At 44.1% G+C, this 22,235-nt stretch overlaps 1 protein-coding gene and 1 pseudogene across 1 annotated transcript; one reads left to right on the top strand and one right to left on the bottom strand.

Annotated features, from left to right (window-relative positions):
* Window positions 1-302: 302 nt before the first annotated feature.
* Window positions 303-20,422, bottom strand: LOC120917304 (mucin-5B-like). Its single transcript, XM_040328507.1, has 4 exons — window positions 20,300-20,422; window positions 15,911-15,956; window positions 6,201-6,306; window positions 303-928 (listed from the first exon to the last, which is right to left on the bottom strand). The coding sequence occupies exons 1-4, from the start codon at window positions 20,342-20,344 to the stop codon at window positions 760-762; spliced, it is 366 nt and encodes a 121-aa protein (XP_040184441.1). The 5' UTR covers window positions 20,345-20,422; the 3' UTR covers window positions 303-759.
* Window positions 8,015-8,096, top strand: LOC120918030 (annotated as a pseudogene).
* Window positions 20,423-22,235: the final 1,813 nt, after the last annotated feature.

Here is a 22,235-nt window from a genome sequence, read left to right as displayed (position 1 = left end):
ACGTCGCCGTTTAAAAAATTAAGTCGGTGCGACGTCATTTCGCGCAAAGCGCGGCGGGAAATTTCAAAACGGAGCATGCGCAGTATGTTCGGCGCGGGAACGCGCCTAATTTAAATGATACACGCCCCATTTCAATTAGGCAGGCTTGCGCCAGACGGCTTTACGCTACGCCGCCGCAAGTTTACAGGCAAGTGCTTTGTGAATCAAGCACTTGCGCTGAAAACTTGCGGCGGTGTAACGTAAATGACATACGTTACGCTGCCGCATTTGTACCTGAATCTGGCCCATAGTTTCATGTTCTGTGCTTGCAAAATTGTACATGTTTATATATTGTAGTTTGTTTTGATTAATTAGTAATCTAAAATCTGAAACTATTCATATTTTACTATGTATGTAGTGTAAATGCTTACCTAATCACAGATCACTAGCTGTTACCAATTATAATAGTTAGGCAATGGTAAGGTTTTGTTAATTTCAGGATCACATGGAGATAATTACATAAAAAGTAGTCTAAAAGCTTTGGAGAAAGGTGAATCTGCAACCATGTGAAGGAGTTTGCTGAAGTATGCATTACAAACACTGAAGGCACACACAGTAGACTATGCTTGTATGATGCAGTATAGTAAAACAGCCAAAACTTTAAAATCAACCTAAGACCTTTCAAAAAAGTAGCTTAAAGAATAGGAAATGTATAAAAAGCATCAAGCAGCATAATTGTTGTATTCATTTGCATTTCTTCTTTAGTAAACATCTCAAAACCTATGAATACTTGCACATCAAAGCGTCACAGCCACATTGTTCAATGTAATCATATTTGTAGTTATATGTTTTTCCATTAGGACAATTTAGTTTCACTGTTCTTAAATATGACTTCTGTATACCACAACACAAACATGGCCTGTCTTTGCCTGAAGATAACATGGGAGCTCTGCAAAGAAAGAAGTTGCTCAATGAAAATATAGTTGCAGATACATGCCAACAATCTGAAAAAGTTCAATGAAGCCTAAAGCAGAGTGGCTTGATATGTTGATCTTTAAATAAAATACAAATTTGATAATAAAAAAAAAAGCCGAAAGCAGAGCTCCAGTCTCTGAAGTGAAAATTAAAAGTCAGCAGCTAAAAAAACTGTAGCTGCGGACTACTAATAAACAGCCACTCACCTGTCTTACGATCCAAGCGCTGTGCTCACCCCAGTTGTGTTCTCCTCGTGTCCTCCCTCACTGACGCTGGCATCTTCACTATGGGCCCCTGGCTGTAACAGCTTGCAGATTCATAGCCAGGTGCCCACTGCGCATGCACAAGAGGCAACCTGCTCTGTGACTGATCCCACAGTCTTCTGGGATCTGTCATGTGTCCCAGAAGACTTCAGGAGGGAGGGGAGAAGGAGACATTCCTCTTCCGATCGCCTAAGGCAATCAAAGCAGAAGTGGGAGTGGGTATCTGTCAAAATTGGGTACATGTCCTCCCATTCAGGTTGAATGACACTGGCAATTATTTAACCTGGAAGATTGAGGGCATGCTGTGATAGAGAAAAAAGACTGCTGGGGACAACACCAGACAGGAGTGTTGAATCTAGAGCTGCTTTTTTTATTTCCAATAATATCTCGGGTTCCTTTTCTGCCCAGAGCTAGGCTATAAAGTTAACTCCAGGCAAAAAAAAAATATACACAGATAAAATATGCATGTATAGGTTTGTAATTTTATCTAATCAGTAGGTGATTGATACACCACCTAGTGGAGTCCTTAGCATATCTGACACCAGGGCAAATCATTTGTTAACACCCCCCCGTCCTGTCCCAATGCATAAATATAACCATTAGCACTAATTATAAAAGTAGGCATTGTGTAGGCTGGGGGAGGGAGCGGATTTGGCCAGTGGAGGGAGAATAGAAGCAGAAACTCTGTGCAGGAAGAGTGAACTTAGCATATGAATCTGTTAGACAATAAGTAGCTCAGGGATCCTATCCCCTCCATAGTTACTAACATTTAAAAATAGTTAGGGAAACTACACCTTGAGGGATTGGGCGTGGCTTATAAAATGATTGACACTTAACACCATATGCCTTGAAGTGTGAAACCTTTTGCACTTTGCTAAGGGACCTTGTATACTAAAAAGAAAGTAGTAAAAAAATAAGCCCCAACGTTGGTTTTGGTGGCAATAATAATAATCCCCAGTATTGGTTTCAGTGAGAGGAGAAGTGCATGGTTCAAGAAAGGGGGGGGGGGGGTATTCTCTGCTGAACGTAGTACCAGAATTAGAAACATGCACAGTGATACCCATCCACTACCTTGATTTCTATGGAGCCATTCCATTGTAGCAGCCACAATGCAGAAGTCCACATTAAAACATATTCTTTATTTGTATTATGTTTACAATAACATTTTACTTGGAATACATCACCACTATTTATCTCTACTCTCCTAAACTATTGAACTTTCTCTATTATTTTGAACATGCAATCTCTATATTGTGGGAAATAAGGGCCAGATTCACAAAAGAGATACGACGGCGTATCTTCTGATACGCCGTCGTATCTCTGTGATCCGCCCGTCGTAACTATGCGGCTGATTCATAGAATCAGTTACGCATAGATAGCCCTAAGATCCGACAGGATGCAATTCTAGGCCGGCTGCTAGGTGGCGATTCCATTGCGGTCGGCGTAGAATATGCAAATGACTAGTTACGGCGATTCATGAACGTACGCTTTACCCGTCGCTCTAACTTTAAGTTGTTTCCGTCGAGATACGCCGCGTAAAACTTAGGCCCCGTACACACGACCGAACATGTCTGCTGAAACTGGTCCGCGGACCAGTTTCAGCAGACATGTTCGGTCGTGTGTATGGCCGACCGGACAGGTTTCCAGCGGACATTTATCCAGCCGACCGTTTTGCAGCGGACAAATGTTTCTTAGCATGCTAAGAAACATGTCTGCTGGAAGCCTGTCTGTCGGACATGTTCGGTCGTCTGTACAGACTCACCGTACATGTCCGATCGGCCGCCATCCCTCGCATGCGTCGAATCACTTTGACGCATGCGTGGAAGCATTGAACTTCCAGGGCCGCGCACTTCGCCGCATCATCGTCGCGGCGACGGCGTGGCCTCGTCACCGCGTATCGTGTACGCGCAGATTTCTGTCTGATGGTGTGTACAACCATCAGACAGAAATCTCTGGGCGGACATGTCTGCTGAAAACGGTCCGGCGGACCGTTTTCAGCGAACAGTCCGTCCGTCTGTACGAGGCCTAAGGCTGCCCTCTAGGTGGACTAGCCAATGTTAAGTATGGCCGTCGTTCCCGTGTCGAAATTTGAAAAATCACGTTGTTTGCCTAAGTCGTCCGTGAATGGCGCTGGACGCCATTTACGTTAACGTCGAAACCAATGACGTCCTTTACGTTACACCGCCGCAAGTTTACAGGTAAGAGCTTTGTGAATCAGGCACTTACGCTGTAAACTTGCGGCGGTGTAACGTAAATGGGATACGTTACACCGCCGCTGCGCAATGTAAATGTACCTGAATCTGGCCCTAAACTTCCATCTTACTTTCTAAATGTGTTATTTTTACAATAACTATAGGATTTGCACTAAGCTTCTCTATATATTGACTACATTATTTCCAATACATTTTTCCGTTGTATATGTATATCTGAAAAACATGTTAAAAGATTATTTCCTTCCTTAAAATGATTTTTAAGTGTATGTATATATATGTATATATATATATTTATTTGTAAAAACACATTAGAATAGAAGTGCACAGAGCAAACCCTGACTCTACTCTTCTGGGGTCCCTCCCCTGCACGACAGGTCCGCCTCTTCTCAGTGTGCCACCATAGGAAGCCGCTTCCTAAAGTGGTCCACCTTTGGGCTTGATCCTGAACCACACTGCCTGTATCCATAGACACAGACAGTGTGGCTTTGCCATGTCCCTCATCACAGGATTTGACTGACAGCAGTCAATGGCTCCCGCTGACTTAACAAAGCCTTTGAGAGGAGGGAGAGCCACTACAGATGGGCACAGTGATGTTGTGACCGTGACATTGCGACGGACATATCAGACACTTTTGACACATTTTTTGGATCATTCACATTTATACAGCGATTAGTGCTATAAAACTGCACTGATTACTGTGTAAATGTGACTGGCAGGGAAGGGGTTAACACTAGGGGGTGATCAAGGGGTTAAATATGTTCCCTGGGAGTGATTCTAACTGTAGGGGGAGGGGACTCACAAGGGGAGGAGACCGATCTGTGTTCCTCTGTATTGGGAACATACATTGGTCTCCTCACCTCTAAAAGGACATGGATATGTGTGTTTACACACACAGATCCACGGTCCTGCCATGATTGCGGGCAATTGCGGGTGTCTGGCGGACATCGTGGCCGCCAGGCACGTGCAGCGGGTCCCGAGCAATGCGGCAGGTGCGCGAAACCTAGACGGCCGGGAAACCCAGGACATCACCTGATGTCCGCCCGGAGAGACGAAAGGTTCCTGCGGACGTCATATGACTATACGCCGGGCAGCAAGTGGTTAAAGAAATGCTTGATCTTAGAAGATGCCAAACCTTTTGACATCCAACATCTATTTATCTAGTAATTTGGCAGAATATGTGTCAGATTTGCCTTAGGCCGCGTACACACGGTCGATCCATCCGATGAGAATGGTCCGACGGACCGTTTTCCTCGGTTCACCGCTGAAGCAGACTGATGGTCTGATGTGCGTACACACCATCCTTTCCAAAACCGATCGGTTCAGAACGCGGTGACGTAAAACACATGACGTGCTGAAAAAAACGAAGTTCAATGCTTCCAAGCATGCGTCGACTTGATTCTGAGCATGCGCGGGTTTTGAACCGATGCTTTTGCACACTAACCATCGGTTTTGACCTTACGGTCAGCCGTCCATTGGTTCGATTTTAATGCGAGTTCTCTTTTTTTGGACCGAAGGACAACAGACCGATGGGCCGTACACACGGTCGGTTTGGACCGATGAAACTGAACTTCAGTCCGTTTTCATCGGTTTGGACCGACCGTGTGTACGCGGCCTTAAAGAGGAACTCCACTGTTTAGAAAAAAAATATCCCCTCACCAATTTTGTAGCTTGTTGTTGTTGTGAATAAATAGCTATTTTTTCACCAGACTCATTACATACTCATTCTGAATTAAATATCTGATTCATGTACTTTCTGTGTTTCTAAATGGATTTTCAGCCAGAAAATGAAAGTGCCTGTTTATCACCTCTCCTCCACTCAACTACATGTAATTATATATATATATATATATATATATATATATATATATATATATATATATATATATATATATATATATATATATATATATATATTTGCTGTTTAGACTCTTTCTCCTGTAGAAAAAAAGGGTTTCGACCCACCCCTACACACATATTCACCTAGGCAAATGACATGTACTGTGCCTACTGTGCCTCTTGGGATATGTACATCACATATCTCAGGAGGCCTAACTGTGTAAGTAACAGAGGAGGTGGAGGGGGTGGGCCTAGCGGCCCACCATCGGGAGGCCTACATACTGAACCCGGAAGAGTTGGCAGGACTCTCAGTGGTGTGAGCGATAACATGGTAGCACAGGACAGAGAGGTAGCAGGGCATGAGAAGATCTCAGTGCGACAACGCTGGTTCTGGTAAATGGGTGAGTATCTGAAATGAAAAGAGCTGCAACGTCTGCATCCCTTTAAGGTGATTATCCCTTGGAAGTTTTTCACCAAAATTTACATTTCTATTTCAGGGGTGCCTAAAATCTAACTTGTATCAAACTTCTAAGGAAATGAATGCACCTATTACACAAGGAGGGAGTTACATTTTTGGAGGCTTAGTGTAGACCAGCTGTGTACACAACGCTTCATGGTTGCAATATTGCATTGAATTTGACAGACAATTACAGTGCTGCAGATTAAAAAGGTGATTTTTTAATAACGCTGAAATCCAACATTTTTTGTGTAGCAATTGTATATGCTATATAATTTTTTATTTTCTATATTTTTTCATGAAAGTCCTTTAAAATATTAAACTTGTGTAGCTAAATTAAAGATGAACTGCAGACACTTTCATTTAGGTATACCCCTCAGTAGTCACAAAGGATATTAATCCACATTGTGTGTACCAATGTAAGCAGACAATGCAAGTTCACAGTGTGGCTAGTATGTAATAATTTATAATACTCACGGCTTTGAAATGCAAACACCATCACAATATGGAACATTCTCTTGAAGCTCACAGCCATATGCCCTCAGCATTGTGTTGTTATTCACTACTCTGCAGGGTTTGGGAGCTAAAAACAAAATAATATTTTTAATATTAAACTTGTTTTGCATTCATATAATTATGGATCATATATAAATAACAGTATATCCAACAATCATCAAACAATCAGTGCAGGTAAATCTTCTAGGTCCACGGGTTTCAAGTGGCAGATTTGCCACCAGTAAATGTTTGGTAAAAATCACGATTTCTGTGTTTTAAATGGACTCCTAAGGGCAGAGGCGTATCTAGTAAAAATAGCGCCTATGGCAAGAACTGAAACTGCGCCCCTGCTGAAACATTTAAAACCAATCTTTCAGATAACTTTAAAAAAAAAAACAGCTAAAAAACTAGTGATATTTATCATCCCTTGTGATACCTTGGGTAGTGACCTATCCTCTTTATGGAGAAATCTGGGGTTTATTAGACCCTTGATCCCTCCTCTGCCCTCCAAGGCATATTGGCTGCTTTCTTAGCTGATACCTGCCAGGTAAATGAGGAGAGGGAGAAACTGATGTTCCTCCTTCTTCTTTGTGCGCTGCCAATCCGACCAGATGGAATGGGAGAGCCTGGGAGAACAGGGGAGGCTGTGGCTGAACGCAGCAGGGATAGCGCAAAGGTGCTGAAAAGGAGATCCTGCCTATGCTCAGGAGGAGGGAAGAAGAGACCCTCAGACCCTGGGAAGTGCCTTGCTGCCCAGGCACTCAACAGCTCCCCCTTCATATGGCGCCCATGGCACTTGCCCTGGCTGCCATACCCTAGATACACCACTGCCTAAGGGGTCTATTTATAAATGGTTTCATGCAAGATTTACATATATTTCACACATTTTCCTATTCAGGTTCCATTGGGTACCATTTCCTTTGTAATTCTTTGTTAGTCTTTTAACTTACACTTATCTGCCACCTTGTAAAACTAGAAAAATGCTTTCTGATTCAGTTTACAGGTTATATTGGGAACGTTGTTCCCCCTGAGATGATGATAATGATAGCAATTATGTTTCTATTGAGAGGCTTGACACAAGAAGTTACATTGCTGACCCAGAAAATATTGGAAACACCTGAGTGGCTAAGCAGGGAGGCAGAGGCGTGTGATTTCAAACGACTGGCTGATTAGAATGACAAATTCTTTGAAAGTTAAACAGTAAGCCCCCATTCCCACTTGAGTATTTTTCTACTTGTTCCCCTACACCGGATTATACTCTACATGTACTCTACATGTAGAATTCAATTATTTCTATTTGTCTGTGTTCACACGTGTATGCTCAGTCACTCTACATTCTACACTCTACATTCAAAAAAGTAAATAAGCTTTTTTGACTGCATACTGCCATTTTTACCCAATCGACTTCATTGAGAGCAACACACGTGTTTGCATGTTTTTATGTATGAAATATTCCTCTCCTCCTATGGAACTGCTGTCCAGCCCAGGAAACAAACACCTGAAGCTTGGTACACATGCAAATACATTTGCAAAGCATCTGGAAAAAAAACATTTCAAAATCACTAGAAATGAGCTCTGCTCAGGTGCAAATGCAGGCCAAATGTTTATGTATCTAATTTGTATATTTTGCTCTTTGCTTTAAAGACATTCTGTCACCATAATAACATTTACCTTTTCTGCCTCTCTCACTGCTGAACGCTGCTGAGAAATGGTCTCACGAAGTCCGCTAGGAAACTGACTTCTCAAGGAGTCTCAATCTCATGGGTCCCCCACAGTACTCACTAGTTCCTCCTGCAGTCGCTTCTCGGCCTTTTGGCTAAGATCAAGTGTAGTATCTGTTCTTATCAGTTGCCAGGAGGTGGCGCTATGCTAACCTTCCCTAGTACATGGCGAGGTGGAAAGGGATGGCGGTGGCGGATGCAAAACCTGCTGGCGTGGAGGTGAAAGCCTTCTGATCGGGACGGAGCAACATGCGGTCGAAGCTGAAGGGTCGGGTCTCTGACCTTCTGGCCTGGATTTGATGCAGTTCCTAACCTTGCCAGTTTCTCGAGAGGGAAAGTCGACCCCACCCTACTGTTAAGGGGGGTCATACCATACGGGTAGTACCACCTGTTACGGTATTGGTACGATATCCCCGTCAAACAGTCCCTTCTTCCCATAAAAGAAATCACAGAAGCATCCATACATGAGCCAAGGCTTAATGCTGGAACAACACAGACTTTAATGACACAAAAACTCAGCTTATATGTGGTTACAACCTGTTAGGAACAATGAAATCTCCGCCCCCCTTCACACAGTGGGGTTTCCCATACAGATTATAGGAGACAAGTCAGAGCCGACCATGCAGACACATTTCTTTAGATAAAGACATCAGTGGAGTTAATTACTACACTGAAGCAATCAGAATAATTAACATACCACTTCTCTAATCATTTAGCCTGATGATACAATACACATCTTTTAAGGGTAAACACAGATCTTCTTCACACAACACAATAGATCAATTAACGTTTAGAATAGTGAGGGGACATTAGCACTTCAATAACCTGTTAGAGGAATGAATCACACATGAAGCAATCAGCATAATTAACATGAGCCACTTGTCTAATCACAGTAACCAGTAAACACAGGGCTAGGGCAATTAACATTTGAAACAGGACTGGCTGCAGAAGGGTAAATACCATTAACAGCCTTAAACAAGCAGGGAGGATTAACCTGAAGCATATAGGTAAAAAGTCCTTCACAATGGCCCCCCTTTTTCTCCCTGCTCCGGCAAACCCGGTTGGACCTTTCCTGGTCCAGTAGGGTTGACGGGTTCAGAGCTTTTAGTCCGAGGTTAACTCCGTTTGGCGTGACAATCCATCAGCATTCCCGTTTTGCTTGCCTGGGCGATAATGAATCGTAAAGTCATAGGGCTGTAAGGCCAAGCTCCAGCGTAGCAAACGGGCGTTGTCCCCTGAAACCCGGTTAAGCCACACCAAGGGGTTGTGATCGGTGATGAGAGTGAAAGCCCGGCCATAAAGGTAAGGTGTGAGCTTTTTGAGTGCCCATACCAAGGCCAAACACTCTTTTTCAATGGTGGCGTAACTGACCTCCCTTGGCAACAGCTTCCGACTCAGGTAGGCCACCGGGTGCTCTCCTCCATCCTCCCCGATCTGGCTTAGTACTGCCCCCAGTCCAAACATTGAAGCATCTGTGTGGACAATAAATCTTTTGTTAGGATCTGGGGTAACCAACACCGGAGCATTAACCAGAGCAGTCTTTAGGGTTTGGAAAGCCAACTCGCATTCCGGGGACCACAGGACTTGTCGGGGTAGCTTCTTTTTGGTCAAGTCAGTCAGGGGTTTGGCCAGGGCGCTATAGTCGGGTACAAAGCGTCTGTAATAGCCGGCTGTGCCCAAGAAAGCCATGACTTGTGTCTTGGTGTGGGGAGTGGGCCAATTGGCAACGGCCTCGATTTTGGCCGGCTCCGGCCGTTGCTTACCACATCCTACTCGGTGGCCCAAATATTGTACCTCTGCCATACCCAAATGACATTTGTCGTGTTTCAGGGTCAGCCCGGCCCCCTTGATCCTATCCAATACTACCCCTATGTGCTCTAGGTGCGCTTCCCATGTATCGCTGTAGATGGCGATGTCATCCAGGTAAGCGCAGGCGAAGCTCTGGAGACCCTCAAGTAACTGATCCACCATCCGTTGGAAGGTGGCCGGGGCGTTCTTCATCCCGAACGGCATAACCCGGAATTGGTATAGGCCGAACGGGGTGATGAAGGCCGACTTGAGTCTGGCATCTTCTGCTAGGGGAATCTTCCAATATCCCTTGCATAGGTCTATTGTGGTCAGATACTTCCCTGCAGAGATACGGTCAAGCAGCTCGTCCATCCGTGGCATCGGATAGGCGTCTGTAACTGTCTTGTCGTTGAGGCGCCGGTAATTTACACAGAAGCGGGTTGTCCCATCCTTCTTTGGCACTAAGACTACCGGCGTGGCCCAAGGACTTTCTGAGGGTTCGATTACGCCTAGCCGAAGCATCTCATCTATCCCGGACTGCTTCGGGGATACGGTAAGGAGGCTGTCTCAGGGGTGTCTGTCCTGGAGTCTCCACCTTGTGTACGGCTAGGCGTGTGTATCCAGGCTCCTGAGAGAATGTGGCCTGTTTTTCTTCTAGTAAGCGGCCAGCTTGAGCCCGCTCTTGCGGCTCCAGCTGTTCACCTAGCTGGACTTTCTCTATCTGGGTCATCCCTTCGCTACTGCCCAATAGGTCGGGAAGGGGTAGGGTCTCTGTGTCTTCTCCTGCTGGTGCACAGATAGCGGCTACCTCCTCTGCCCGTTCCTGATAGGCCTTGAGCATGTTGATGTGAAAGGTTTGTTTCACATCCTCATCCTCGCAGCTGGCTATCGTGTAGGTAGTGTCGCATATCTGTCCTATAACTTTATAGGGGCCCTGCCAGGCGGCCTGGAGCTTGTCTGTTCGGACCGGCCTTAATACCAGGACCTTTTGGCCTATCTGAAAGCTCCGGTGCCTAGCCCGTCGGTCATACCATACCTTCTGGCGCTGTTGGGCCGCCTGGAGGTTCTCTCGCACTGTCTGGGCTAATTCCTCCATGCGGTCCCTCAGCTCCAGGACATAAGGTACAACCGGGGTCCCCTCAATTTCTGTTTGCCCCTCCCAGTGATCCTTGATGAGATCTAAGGGCCCCCTCACCCGCCTCCCATACAGAAGTTCGAAGGGTGAGAATCCGGTCGATTCCTGCGGTACCTCTCGGTAGGCAAAGAGAAGGTGCGGCAGGAATCGCTCCCAATCCTTGTACACCCCTGTGAACGATTTCAACATTTGCTTTAGCGTTCCATTGAAGCGCTCGCACAGGCCGTTAGTCTGGGGGTGGTATGGGGAGCTAGTCAGGGATTTAACTCCACAGGTTTTCCATATCAGCAGGGTTACCTCGGCCGTGAATTGAGTACCTTGGTCGGACAGAACCTCCTTGGGGAAGCCTACTCGGGAAAATACTTTCACTAGGGCTTCTGCTACAGTCTCAGCCTGTATGTTAGAGAGAGCTACCGCTTCGGGGTAACAGGTGGCGTAGTCTACTACGGTGAGTATATACCGCTTGCCGGAATGGCTAGGTTGGGCCAGGGGCCCTATAATGTCCACGGCTACCCTTGTGAACGGTTCTTCAATAATGGGCATGGAAACTAGTTTAGCCTTTGGGTGGTCTCCCTTTTTACCTATACGTTGGCATACCTCGCACGTTTGACAATACGCCCTGACGTCGTCGGATACCCCAGGCCAGAAAAAGTTCTGGGTTATCCGATACCCTGTCTTGCGTATTCCCAAATGGCCTGCCAAGGGTACGTCGTGCCCAATCCTCAATAACTCCTGCTGGTACTTCCGGGGAACTACCAGCTGGCGTTTTTGCTTAGGCCCTGGGGCATTACCCCGGGTCTCGGTGAGCCTGTACAAGCGGCCTTCCTCCCAGATAAATTGCTCCTTCTCTAACCCCCCTTGGCCCCTCCTGGCTTTCTCTCGATACTTTCTGAGGGAAGGGTCTCCGGTCACCTCCTACCCAAAGTCCTCTGGGGTGTCCCAGGGTAGGGGTTCCACAGTCAAGGGTAGGTTGGGTTGGCTTACCTGGGTCTCAGTAGGAAGCGGATGGCTCTCGGCAGCGCAACTTTGTGCTCTGGTGGTTACTGCGTGGGCCTCCTGAGCGGTGGTAGAGGCGAACGCCGAAGTCAGGGGCCCAATGTCGTTGCCCAAGATGACTTCAGAAGGTAAGTCTTTCATGACGCCCACATGAACATCGCCAGCTCCCGCACCCCAGTCCAGGTGTACCTGTGCAGTAGGAATACGGTATACTGCCCCCCCTGCCACTTTCACAGCAATTGATTTCCCCGGGTTTCTCTGATGCAGTAATAAGGTGTCTTTGTACCAACGTGACGGTCGCCCCACTGTCTCTTAATCCTCGGGCGGTTTTTCCGTTAACCATGACCAGCTGACAATGGTGTTTCTGGTTGTCCGTAATAACAGATTGTACCGTGAGGGCTTCGTAAAGGGGGCCCAATGGTTCTTCCTGACCCAGCTCCTGGGAATCCCAAGCCGAGTCTACACAATGGGCTGCTGCTGGTGGGCGGTACCCAGGTTGAGACCAATTTGACCTGGTGTTGTCGTTCATGGGGCAATTCTGCTTGAAGTGACCCAGCTGTTTGCACCGGAAGCAGCATTGTTCGTTGTCCTCCTGGCGTGGATAGCGAGGGCTAGATGTCATCGGTCCGTTAGGCGGTTGGTATCTAGCGGCTGGTGGGTGTGAGGGCGCCGTTGGTCGTGGAGGTTGTACCCGTGGTGTGACCTGGTTTGTCTTGCGAGTATCCGCATATTCATCCGCCAACTTAGCGGCCTCTGGTAGAGTCATGGGCCTGCGATCTCTCCCCCAATCTTTGACATCCGTCTGGATGTGATTGTAAAATTGCTCCAGGAGCATTAGTTGCAAAATGTCCTCTGCGGTGGTGGCCTGGCTGCTGTTGACCCAGTTAGAGGCCGACAGGGACAACTGGCCTGCCCATTCCGCGTAAGAGTCTTTTGTGGTTTTGCGTGAGTCCCTGAACTTCTGTCGGTGGGACTCTGGGGTTACTGCATAACGAGCCAGGAGCACTTCTTTAACCCTGGCGTAGCTATGGATATCCTGATCTGGCACGATCCGGAAAGCATCAGAAGCTTTGCCTGACAGTTTGCCTGACAATATTGCAACCCACTCTCCTCTAGCTATTTGGTGCAGGTCACATTGTCGCTCAAAATCTGCCAGGTAGTTATCAATCTCACAGTCCTTTTCATCAAAAGCTTTAAAAGCGCTAAACGGAATCTTCCTTGCGTCTGCTGTGCTGTTTGGAGAATGTGCGGCTGCTTGTTGGACTGCTGCCAGTTTTAACTGTAGCTCTGCGTCTCTTATTTGTTTATCCTTCTGTAGCTCTGCATCTCTTATTTGTTTAGCCTCCTGTAGCTCTGCGTCTCTTATTTGTTTAGCCTCCTGTAGTTCTGCGTCTCTTATTTCTTTAGCCTTCTGTAGTTCTGCGTTTACTAACAGGTCCATCACTTTCAGCACCACATCCGGCGTTGGGTTCGGGCCGAACCACGCTAGCTTCTCTCTCATTAGCTTGTTGGTTGGTGACTCCTCCTGAATCACTGGTGTCTCCATCTCTTGTACTGCTGGTGTTGCTGCAATCACGTTCTCCTGGTCTAGCTCCATTAATTCTGCTATGATGACCCGCTTGGTTTTGTTGCTAGCAATCCTTCCACAAACTTCCAGTAGTTCTTTCAGTGTATTTCTTTTAAGCAGGGTGTAGCAGCCTTCCATTCACTGTTCCCAGTGTCTGCTTGGAATCCTGGTGTAAGGGAGAGTAGAAGGGAAAATCCCGCTGCTGCCAACCAATTGTTACTGTATTGGTACGATATCCCCGTCAAACAGTCCCTTCTTCCCATAAAAGAAATCACAGAAGCATCCATACATGAGCCAAGGCTTAATGCTGGAACAACACAGACTTTAATGACACAAAAATTCAGCTTATATGTGGTTACAACCTGTTAGGAACAATGAAATCTCCGCCCCCCTTCACACAGTGGGGTTTCCCATACAGATTATAGGAGACAAGTCGGAGCCGACCATGCAGACACATTTCTTTAGATAAAGACATCAGTGGAGTTAATTACTACACTGAAGCAATCAGAATAATTAACATACCACTTCTCTAATCATTTAGCCTGATGATACAATACACATCTTTTAAGGGTAAACACAGATCTTCTTCACACAACACAATAGATCAATTAATGTTTAGAATAGTGAGGGGACATTAGCACTTCAATAACCTGTTAGAGGAATGAATCACACATGAAGCAATCAGCATAATTAACATGAGCCACTTGTCTAATAACAGTAACCAGTAAACACAGGGCTAGGGCAATTAACATTTGAAACAGGACTGGCTGCAGAAGGGTAAATACCATTAACAGCCTTAAACAAGCAGGGAGGATTAACCTGAAGCATATAGGTAAAAAGTCCTTCACACCACCCGAGTATAATTTAGGTAGGGATCGAAAGAGACGCAAGGGCACTCTCCCTGAGCTTCCGGAGCTCTCGATCCTTCCTGGTAGGGAAGGGGGCTGTGACTGTCCGGGCTGTTGGTCAGGGTTGGTTTAAAAAGCCTATGGTGATGTGCCCCTGGAGTGGCAGTCTAGGGGTGCTGTAATTGCACTAGTGTTTTTCCGGGCACTTTAGCTTTTTGACACCTTGGTCGCGTCACCATATCACACTTTTTTTTTACCCCTGCCTCTTGGGCCAAGCCTTTTGGCTAGGACCAGAGGAATTTTTGTTTTCTGGCCGGAGGGCCGGCCATCGTATTGCACGATGGTCACTTTCTACTCACCCTCCTCATCTTCCTTCTCCCCCACTCTCTTTTTATTTAACCCCTATGTGCGTCACTTTATGTCTTTTTTTGTTTGGTGTCAAGGTGTAATTAGTAGGGTGCCGGTCCTCGGGCCAGCCCTGAACGTCTTAGGAGTGGGTGGACATGGCCTTCTGGCTTAGTTCACCTGCTCTCATGGGGTCTCCCTTCGGGGGATCCCCACCTAGTACTTGGGTGGGTTCTGTTTCGACAGACCCTCCAAAGAATGTGGTCCGTGTCGGCTTCGGCTGCTCGGACCATTTGAGTACCTCAGTCCCTGTCAGGAGCCTAACCCCCCCGGGGGATCAGGGTCAGGTCCTTCGTCATGGAGGACCGTTTGACGTAGCCCCCGTTGCACATTTTTGTGCCACTCTCTATGTGTGTGCACATTTTTTTTGCACCGGGTGGAGTTTTTGGGTGTGTTTTGCACGCCATAGGCTTTTAAAAAAAAAAAAAATAGTTTCTCCTGCAATGATGTGAAGGCCAGCCCAAGGGATCTTTGAGAGTTGTAGGGTTTTCCCAGCAATTTTTAAAATACCATTTCTCAGCAGCGGAGCAGCATTCAGCACCATGGGCAGCAGGAAAAACAAGTATTTATGCTCTTCTTTCCAAGTAGACTTTCTCTTGGAAACTTTAGTATACTGATCAAGTCCCTTTAAGTTACAGTTTGGAAAAAAAAAGCAGTGCGCTTCCTTTTACATAAGTTTACTCTATGATTTAAAGCTTTTGTGCAAGTCTATGCAAATTATTAAAATGCATGTAATCTCTAACAATAAACTTCTCTTATTTGCTCTTGTGTGGTTTGCTAACTATACTATTGAAACAGTTGTGTTATCTCTGTCTGATAAGCACAAACATTACTGTTGATTTTGTCATAATATCTTATGATCTGGCAACTTCCTGTGCTCTTAGGCTTATGGAGATGCAGAGGATGGGGGGGGGGGGGGGGGGGGGGAAAAGTTTATGTTCTTTGTAATCTATCAGAAATTAAGCAGGCAGCCCTGACACCACCTGCTTCTCTTGCCATATCAAAGAGGAAGGTAGGAATACATTATATTTCTGGCACAATTCTTTTCCTGTACTTTCCTGTTTTAAGATATAAACCATGGGGAAATTTGTGATTTCCAAAAATATATTAAATATGTTTTTTTACATATACTTTAACTATTGCGAATGTTGCATAAACTTAAAAAATGTCTGCCTTGATATTGTATAAACTAGGTAATAGGAACTCTAACAGGAATTTAACAATAAACTTACGTATGCATTTGTTGCAACATCCATCTGCACTTAGTTGAAAGGTGCCCTGTTAACAGAAAAAAAAATAGAGAAACTTTATACAGTATTTGAGTATATGTCTTGCAAATAACCTTTAGCACACTAAAATAATATACCGGTAGGCAGAGCACAAGCAAACAGAATTCAAAGCTATGAGCAAACTAAAGAAGATATACAGCATTTCTCCAGTAAGAGCAACATGGACACAGAAGGGATATTCTGATAATGAAAGTTCACTCTTGAAGACATAGTTCGCCTTTACTAAAAACTGCCTATGCAGGTTAGGGTAGTCTGTAGGTAAAAACAAAGTTGTTAATGTCCTTTCTGTAGGTGTAGGCTGTAACGGAATGGCCCGTGACACCCAGAGACCTTTAAAGGATGGGGGGTACTCCTGTGCCAGCGTCACTAATGACTCTTGGGTCTAGGGTCACCCTGTGCCCCTTTTGGGCATAGGGCGACTGAGAAACGATAATTCATGTTTTGCAGGATATCTTGGAATACTACAAATTGTTCTGAACTCAACAGATTAATTGAAAGATGTTAATTCCCTCCAACTCCCTGGCTGGCTATTATGGGATGTTTGAAGTATCTTGCTGTGATTACATTCTGTGTCCATTGTACTAATTAAGTCTGCAAAGGTCAATGGAGTTTTTTCATTCAATGTGGGGACACATGCTTTTGAGGTGTTAATTGAGTCTGCTCCTAGACATTCCATTGTGTGATGCTAATACTGTTTTGTGTGTGGAATGTACTTGTCAACTGTAGTAATTAGGTCATGTTAATTATGTCAGACCGGTGCCAAAACGTCTGACATAGGAATGTGTATTATGCAGGTGAATCGCTTATTGGCGAATGTCCGAATGTCTGGGGGACAATTAACTCCTCTGAATGTCATTATCTAAAAGAATGTGATTGCAGCCCCATTGTGTGACCGTTACATAGGCCATTTACCTACCTGATGAAGCCTGACTGAAGAACTCCCAGAGATTGCATCTCCCTGTCGCACCTTATTGCGAGGCCATTGCTAAGACATGCCCAGCTGATGTGAAACAACTGTAATTGCCACATATCTGCCATATTTGATTCAACTGGGAGCAAACAAGGCTGCATTAGCTTTGTGAGTAACTTTTCTGTGTCACAATCAAGAGAGAAAGTAGCAGAACAGGAAAGCAGCTTAACTAGCAACTTCTCATAAAGTGAATATTGTCATAACATTGAACATGCCCTCTCATAGTGAGGACAAAGCAGTTTTTAAGTAAGACATCATTTAAAGGCTGATTTTAAAGTGTATATAAGGCCAAAGTTGTGTTCTTTGGTTTGAATAAAGTAGAGAGGGGTTAAAACCCTTGTCAGGTTATTATTTTTTTGCTGTCCTGTGTACCCTTATGGAAATCCCCTTAACTTCTGGGCCAAAAGATACAACGGGAAGTTAGTGGAAATCTCACAAAATTAGGGCAATTCCCTTTGAACAGCTATCTCTGGAACACATGTCCTGCAGTGGAGGCAGTCTAACCCTTCCACACAACATCCATTTTTTTTTCAAGTGTAGCCTAGAGCTACACTTTAAGGACCCTTTGCACATTGAGTGTCTAGTTGCTTTGCGTCTCTCCTGGATGGGGCTAGGACGCTGGCAACATTGGGGGCTTCTGTGATCGTGCTTGCGGCTTTTGAGACAGAGCCAATAACTATATACAATCATCATGTTTTTGTGCCTTAGTGTCGGGCAGATATTTGTGAAATGTGAGTGCTTTTAAAAAAGTTTTAATAAACAAATATTATTTTTAACTGTATTACGCTATGGAAATCTTTTTTCCTTCCTCCTAAAACTTCTTCCATTCATTTGGGAGAGAAACTGACAAGAGGATACGTCAGAGACAGCACAGTGGAGAGGGGATTTGCCTGATATACAACACAAAAAGCACTTTTGCTGGTTTATACAGGTGGTTCTCAAAAAATTAGCATATTGTGATAAAGTTCATTATTTTCTGTAATGTACTGATAAACATTAGACTTTCATATATTTTAGATTCATTACACACAACTAAAGTAGTTCAAGCCTTTTTATTGTTTTAATATTGATGATTTTGGCATACAGCTCATGAAAACCCCAAATTCCTATCTCAAAAAATTAGCATATTTCATCCGACCAATAAAAGAAAAGTGTTTTTAATAAAAAAAAAGTCAACCTTCAAATAATTATGTTCAGTTATGCACTCAATACTTGGTCGGGAATCCTTTTACAGAAATGACTGCTTCAATGCGGCGTGGCATGGAGGCATTCAGCCTGTGGCACTGCTGAGGTGTTATGGAGGCTTCGGTAGCATCCTTAAGCTCACCCAGAGTGTTGGGTCTTGCGTCTCTCAACTTTCTCTTCCCAATATCCCACAGATTCTCTAAGGGGTTCAGGTCAGGAGAGTTGCCAATTGGCAATTGGCCAATTGAGCACAGTAATACCATGGTCAGTAAACCATTTACCAGTGGTTTTGGCACTGTGAGCAGGTGCCAGGTCGTGCTGAAAAATGAAATCTTCATCTCCATAAAGCTTTTCAGCAGATGGAAGCATGAAGTGCTCCAAAATCTCCTGATAGCTAGCTGCATTCACCCTGTCCTTGATAAAACACAGTGGACCAACACCAGCAGCTGACATGGCACCCCAGACCATCACTGACTGTGGGTACTTGACACTGGACTTCAGGCATTTTGGCATTTCCCTCTCCCCAGTCTTCCTCCAGACTCTGGCACCTTGATTACCGAATGACATGCAAAATTTGCTTTCATCCGAAAAAAGTACTTTGGACCACTGAGCAACAGTCCAGTGTTGTTTCTCTGTAGCCCAGGTCAGGCGCTTCTGCCGCTGTTTCTGGTTCAAAAGTGGCTTGACCTGGGGAATGCGGCACCTGTAGCCCATTTCCTGCACACGCCTGCACACGGTGGCTCTGGATGTTTCTACTCCAGACTCAGTCTACTGCTTCCGCAGGTCCCCCAAGGTCTGGAATCGGTCCTTCTCCACAGTCTTCCTCAGGGTCCGGTCACCTCTTCTCGTTGTGCAGCGTTTTCTGCCACACTTTTTCCTTCCCACAGACTTCCCACTGAGGTGCCTTGATACAGCACTCTGGGAACAGCCTATTCGTTCAGAAATTTCTTTCTGTGTCTTACCCTCTTGCTTGAGGGTGTCAATGATGGCCTTCTGGACAGCAGTCAGGTCGGCAGTCTTACCCATGATTGCGGTTTGAAGTAATGAACCAGGCTGGGAGTTTTTAAAAGCCTCAGGAATCTTTTGCAGGTGTTTAAAGTTAATTAGTTGATTCAGATGATTAGGTTAAGGGCTCGTTTAGAGAACCTTTTCATGATATGCTAATTTTTTGAGATAGGAATTTTGGGTTTTCATGAGCTGTATGCCAAAATCATCAATATTAAAACAATAAAAAGGCTTGAACTACTTCAGTTGTGTGTAATGAATCTAAAATATATGAAAGTCTAATGTTTATCAGTACATTACAGAAAATAATGAACTTTATCACAATATGCTAATTTTTTGAGAACCACCTGTAATCTGACCAGCTACAATTTCTGGCGAGTTACTTTAGGACTTATGGTGAAGGAGCACATCGGGTGTACAATTACATGAAGTGTTATGCCGCGTACACACGACCGTTTTTCGGGGTTCTAAAAAATTTCTTTTTTTTTCTAATGTCATTAAAAACCATCGTGTGTGGGCTCCAGAGCATTTTTCGGGTTCCAAAAAATGGCCAAATTTTTTTTTGAACATGCTCTATTTTTTCACAACGTTTTTAACGTTGTAATTTTTAAGGTTGTAAAAAATGGTCGTGTGTGGGCTTTAACGACATGAAAAATCCGCGTATGCTCTGAAGCAAGTTATGAGAAGGGAGCGCTCATTCTGGTAAAACTACCGTTCATAATGGAGTAAGCACATTCATCACGCTGTAACAGACAGAAAAGTACTAGGTTATTTCAATTGCCTTAAATTGCCCATTCACTGTGTAGGCTTATAGAACAGAAGCACAATTTTTTTTAATGTCTTTTTTTTTGTGAAAACATTTTTTATTTGTTCCTTTTGTTTTTTTCTGTGACGGACATAGCATATTTTTGGCACATAATTAGTCACTTTACAAAAATGCAGTTAACCATTCTCTGCGGAGCAGGAATCAGTCCCTTTAATACTCGGAATAATTATATTGCTTTATTTCCAGAAGCAAAATCTGTTTATTATTAAATAGGCTGCAGCTACAAAAAAATATAACCTATAGACTACATAATCAAATTCTAACATGGTCCTTCTCTTTTATTCTGTGCAGTACCTTATATTCAAATTGCTAATGATCACAACATATACAATTCCACATGACTTACACTTCCACATTCCTGTGACGTCAAAGAATTGCATGTCTTGTTCATAAGTGTAGAATAAATCTGTCCATTTGACTTGATACAGCCATAGGATATACAGGCATTACTTGTTGAAGTCCAGGTTTCCCCTACCTTTAAGAGAATACATTTAGGATTAAAGGCTACTCAACCATAGAACAATGGACTATATAATAAACAACGCCTCTCTTTAGTATTATATTATTTTATATTGATATTCAAACCTTTTAGAAGCTTGTATTGAAAGGCATCATTTGTGTAGACTGCCATTTGCATTAAGCTTAACCACTTTGCATCTGGGCCAATTTTATAATTTTTTTACATACATGTAACAATTTAGCATTATTTGCAACATTATTTGCAGCATTATTTGCAGCAGCATTATAGATTTTCTGAAAGCCAAGGCCCTGGAGAATAAAATGATGGTTGTTGCAATTTTGTTTGCTGTATAATATTTGCGCAGTATTTAAAAAATGGAAATTTTTAGGAAAAAAATACACTAACATGCATTTTAATGCACACAAACACAATATAATAATTTTTTTGGGGTCAAATATAAAAATTTATGTTGTGTCAAGTAAATAGATACCAAACACGTCAAGATTGAAAATTTTGCAGACCTATGAAATCTCCATAGGTGACACTTTAAAATTATTTTACAGGTTATTAGATGTTAATTAAATGTGAGTTCTGGTGCTGTTTGCGGTGATATCACACATGTGTGGTGCAATCACTGTTTACATATGCGTACAGGACCAATGCGCTTGTTTGCATTTGAGTGTGAGCATGGGGAGAGCGGAGATTCCTTAATTTTTTTTGTTTTATTTAATTTAAATGTACTTTTTTACACTTTATTTGTTTTAATCGCAAGAGATGAACAACATCCCTTGTGATAGCTTGGGCAGTGACTGGTCCTCTTTATGGAAAGATCAGGGATCTATAAATTTATAATCTTCACATGCCTGACAAAGAGGTCCTGCGCAACTCCAAAACTTTGCACTCTCCTTGTGTTGTGATCATGCAATAAATAATCTGTTTGGACGCTACTTTGTGTTGATCCATAGTGTGCTGGCAAATATCTACTTTGTGACTTTAACCAGTATCCAGCTGGTTGTTGCTGCAGCACCCAAACTTTGAGAGCTTATCTAGAAACGTGTGCGATGGGAATATGAAGTTGTACACACGCTCGTTTTTCATGGCAAGAAAACTGCTGGCAGAGCTTTTTGCAGAGAACTGTTCTTGTGTATGGTTTCTCGTCGAGAAAACTGTCGTGAATCTTGACGAGAAAAAAAGAGAACCCGCTCTCTATTTTTCTCGTCTGGAGTCTCAATTTTCTCGTTGTGATTCTCATCGGGCTGGTTTACAACGAGAAAAACGTTCGTGTGTATGTTTTTCAGAGTCTTAAAAACCTGCGCATGGTCAGAATCAAGTATGAGACGGGAGCGCACCTTCGGTAAAACTAGCGTTCGTAATGGAGATAGCACATTTGTCACGCTGTAACGGACTGAAAAGCACGAAGACTTAAAAGCGTGAATCGTCTCTCACCAAACTTTTACTCACACGCGGTAACACGAGACTAGCAAAAGCAGCCCCAAGGGTGTCACCAGTGGAATCGAACTTCCCCTTTATAGTGTCGTCCTACGTGTTGTACGTCACCGCGTTTGAGAAGGACGAGATTTTGGCTTGACAGTGTGTATGCAAGGAAAGCGAAACAAGAATCCCGTCGAGAAAAAAAAACGTTTTTTTACAATGGGATTCTCGGCCGTGTGTACAGGGCTTAAATATATAAAACCCCTCATCCCTCCTCTGCCCTCCAAGGCAGCTGATGAAACCTCAATTGGGTTGGGCAGGTAACAGTATGTAGCACCCATTAGTGTGCTAGAATGGAAATAGTTAGGTTCTTCTTGTTAGTGTAGGTAAA

This window comes from Rana temporaria, chromosome 11 (assembly GCF_905171775.1).
Source record: "Rana temporaria chromosome 11, aRanTem1.1, whole genome shotgun sequence".
Lineage (NCBI taxonomy): Eukaryota > Metazoa > Chordata > Amphibia > Anura > Ranidae > Rana > Rana temporaria.
Note: the sequence above shows the minus strand (reverse complement) of the source record. Positions and strands in the feature narration are given on the sequence as shown.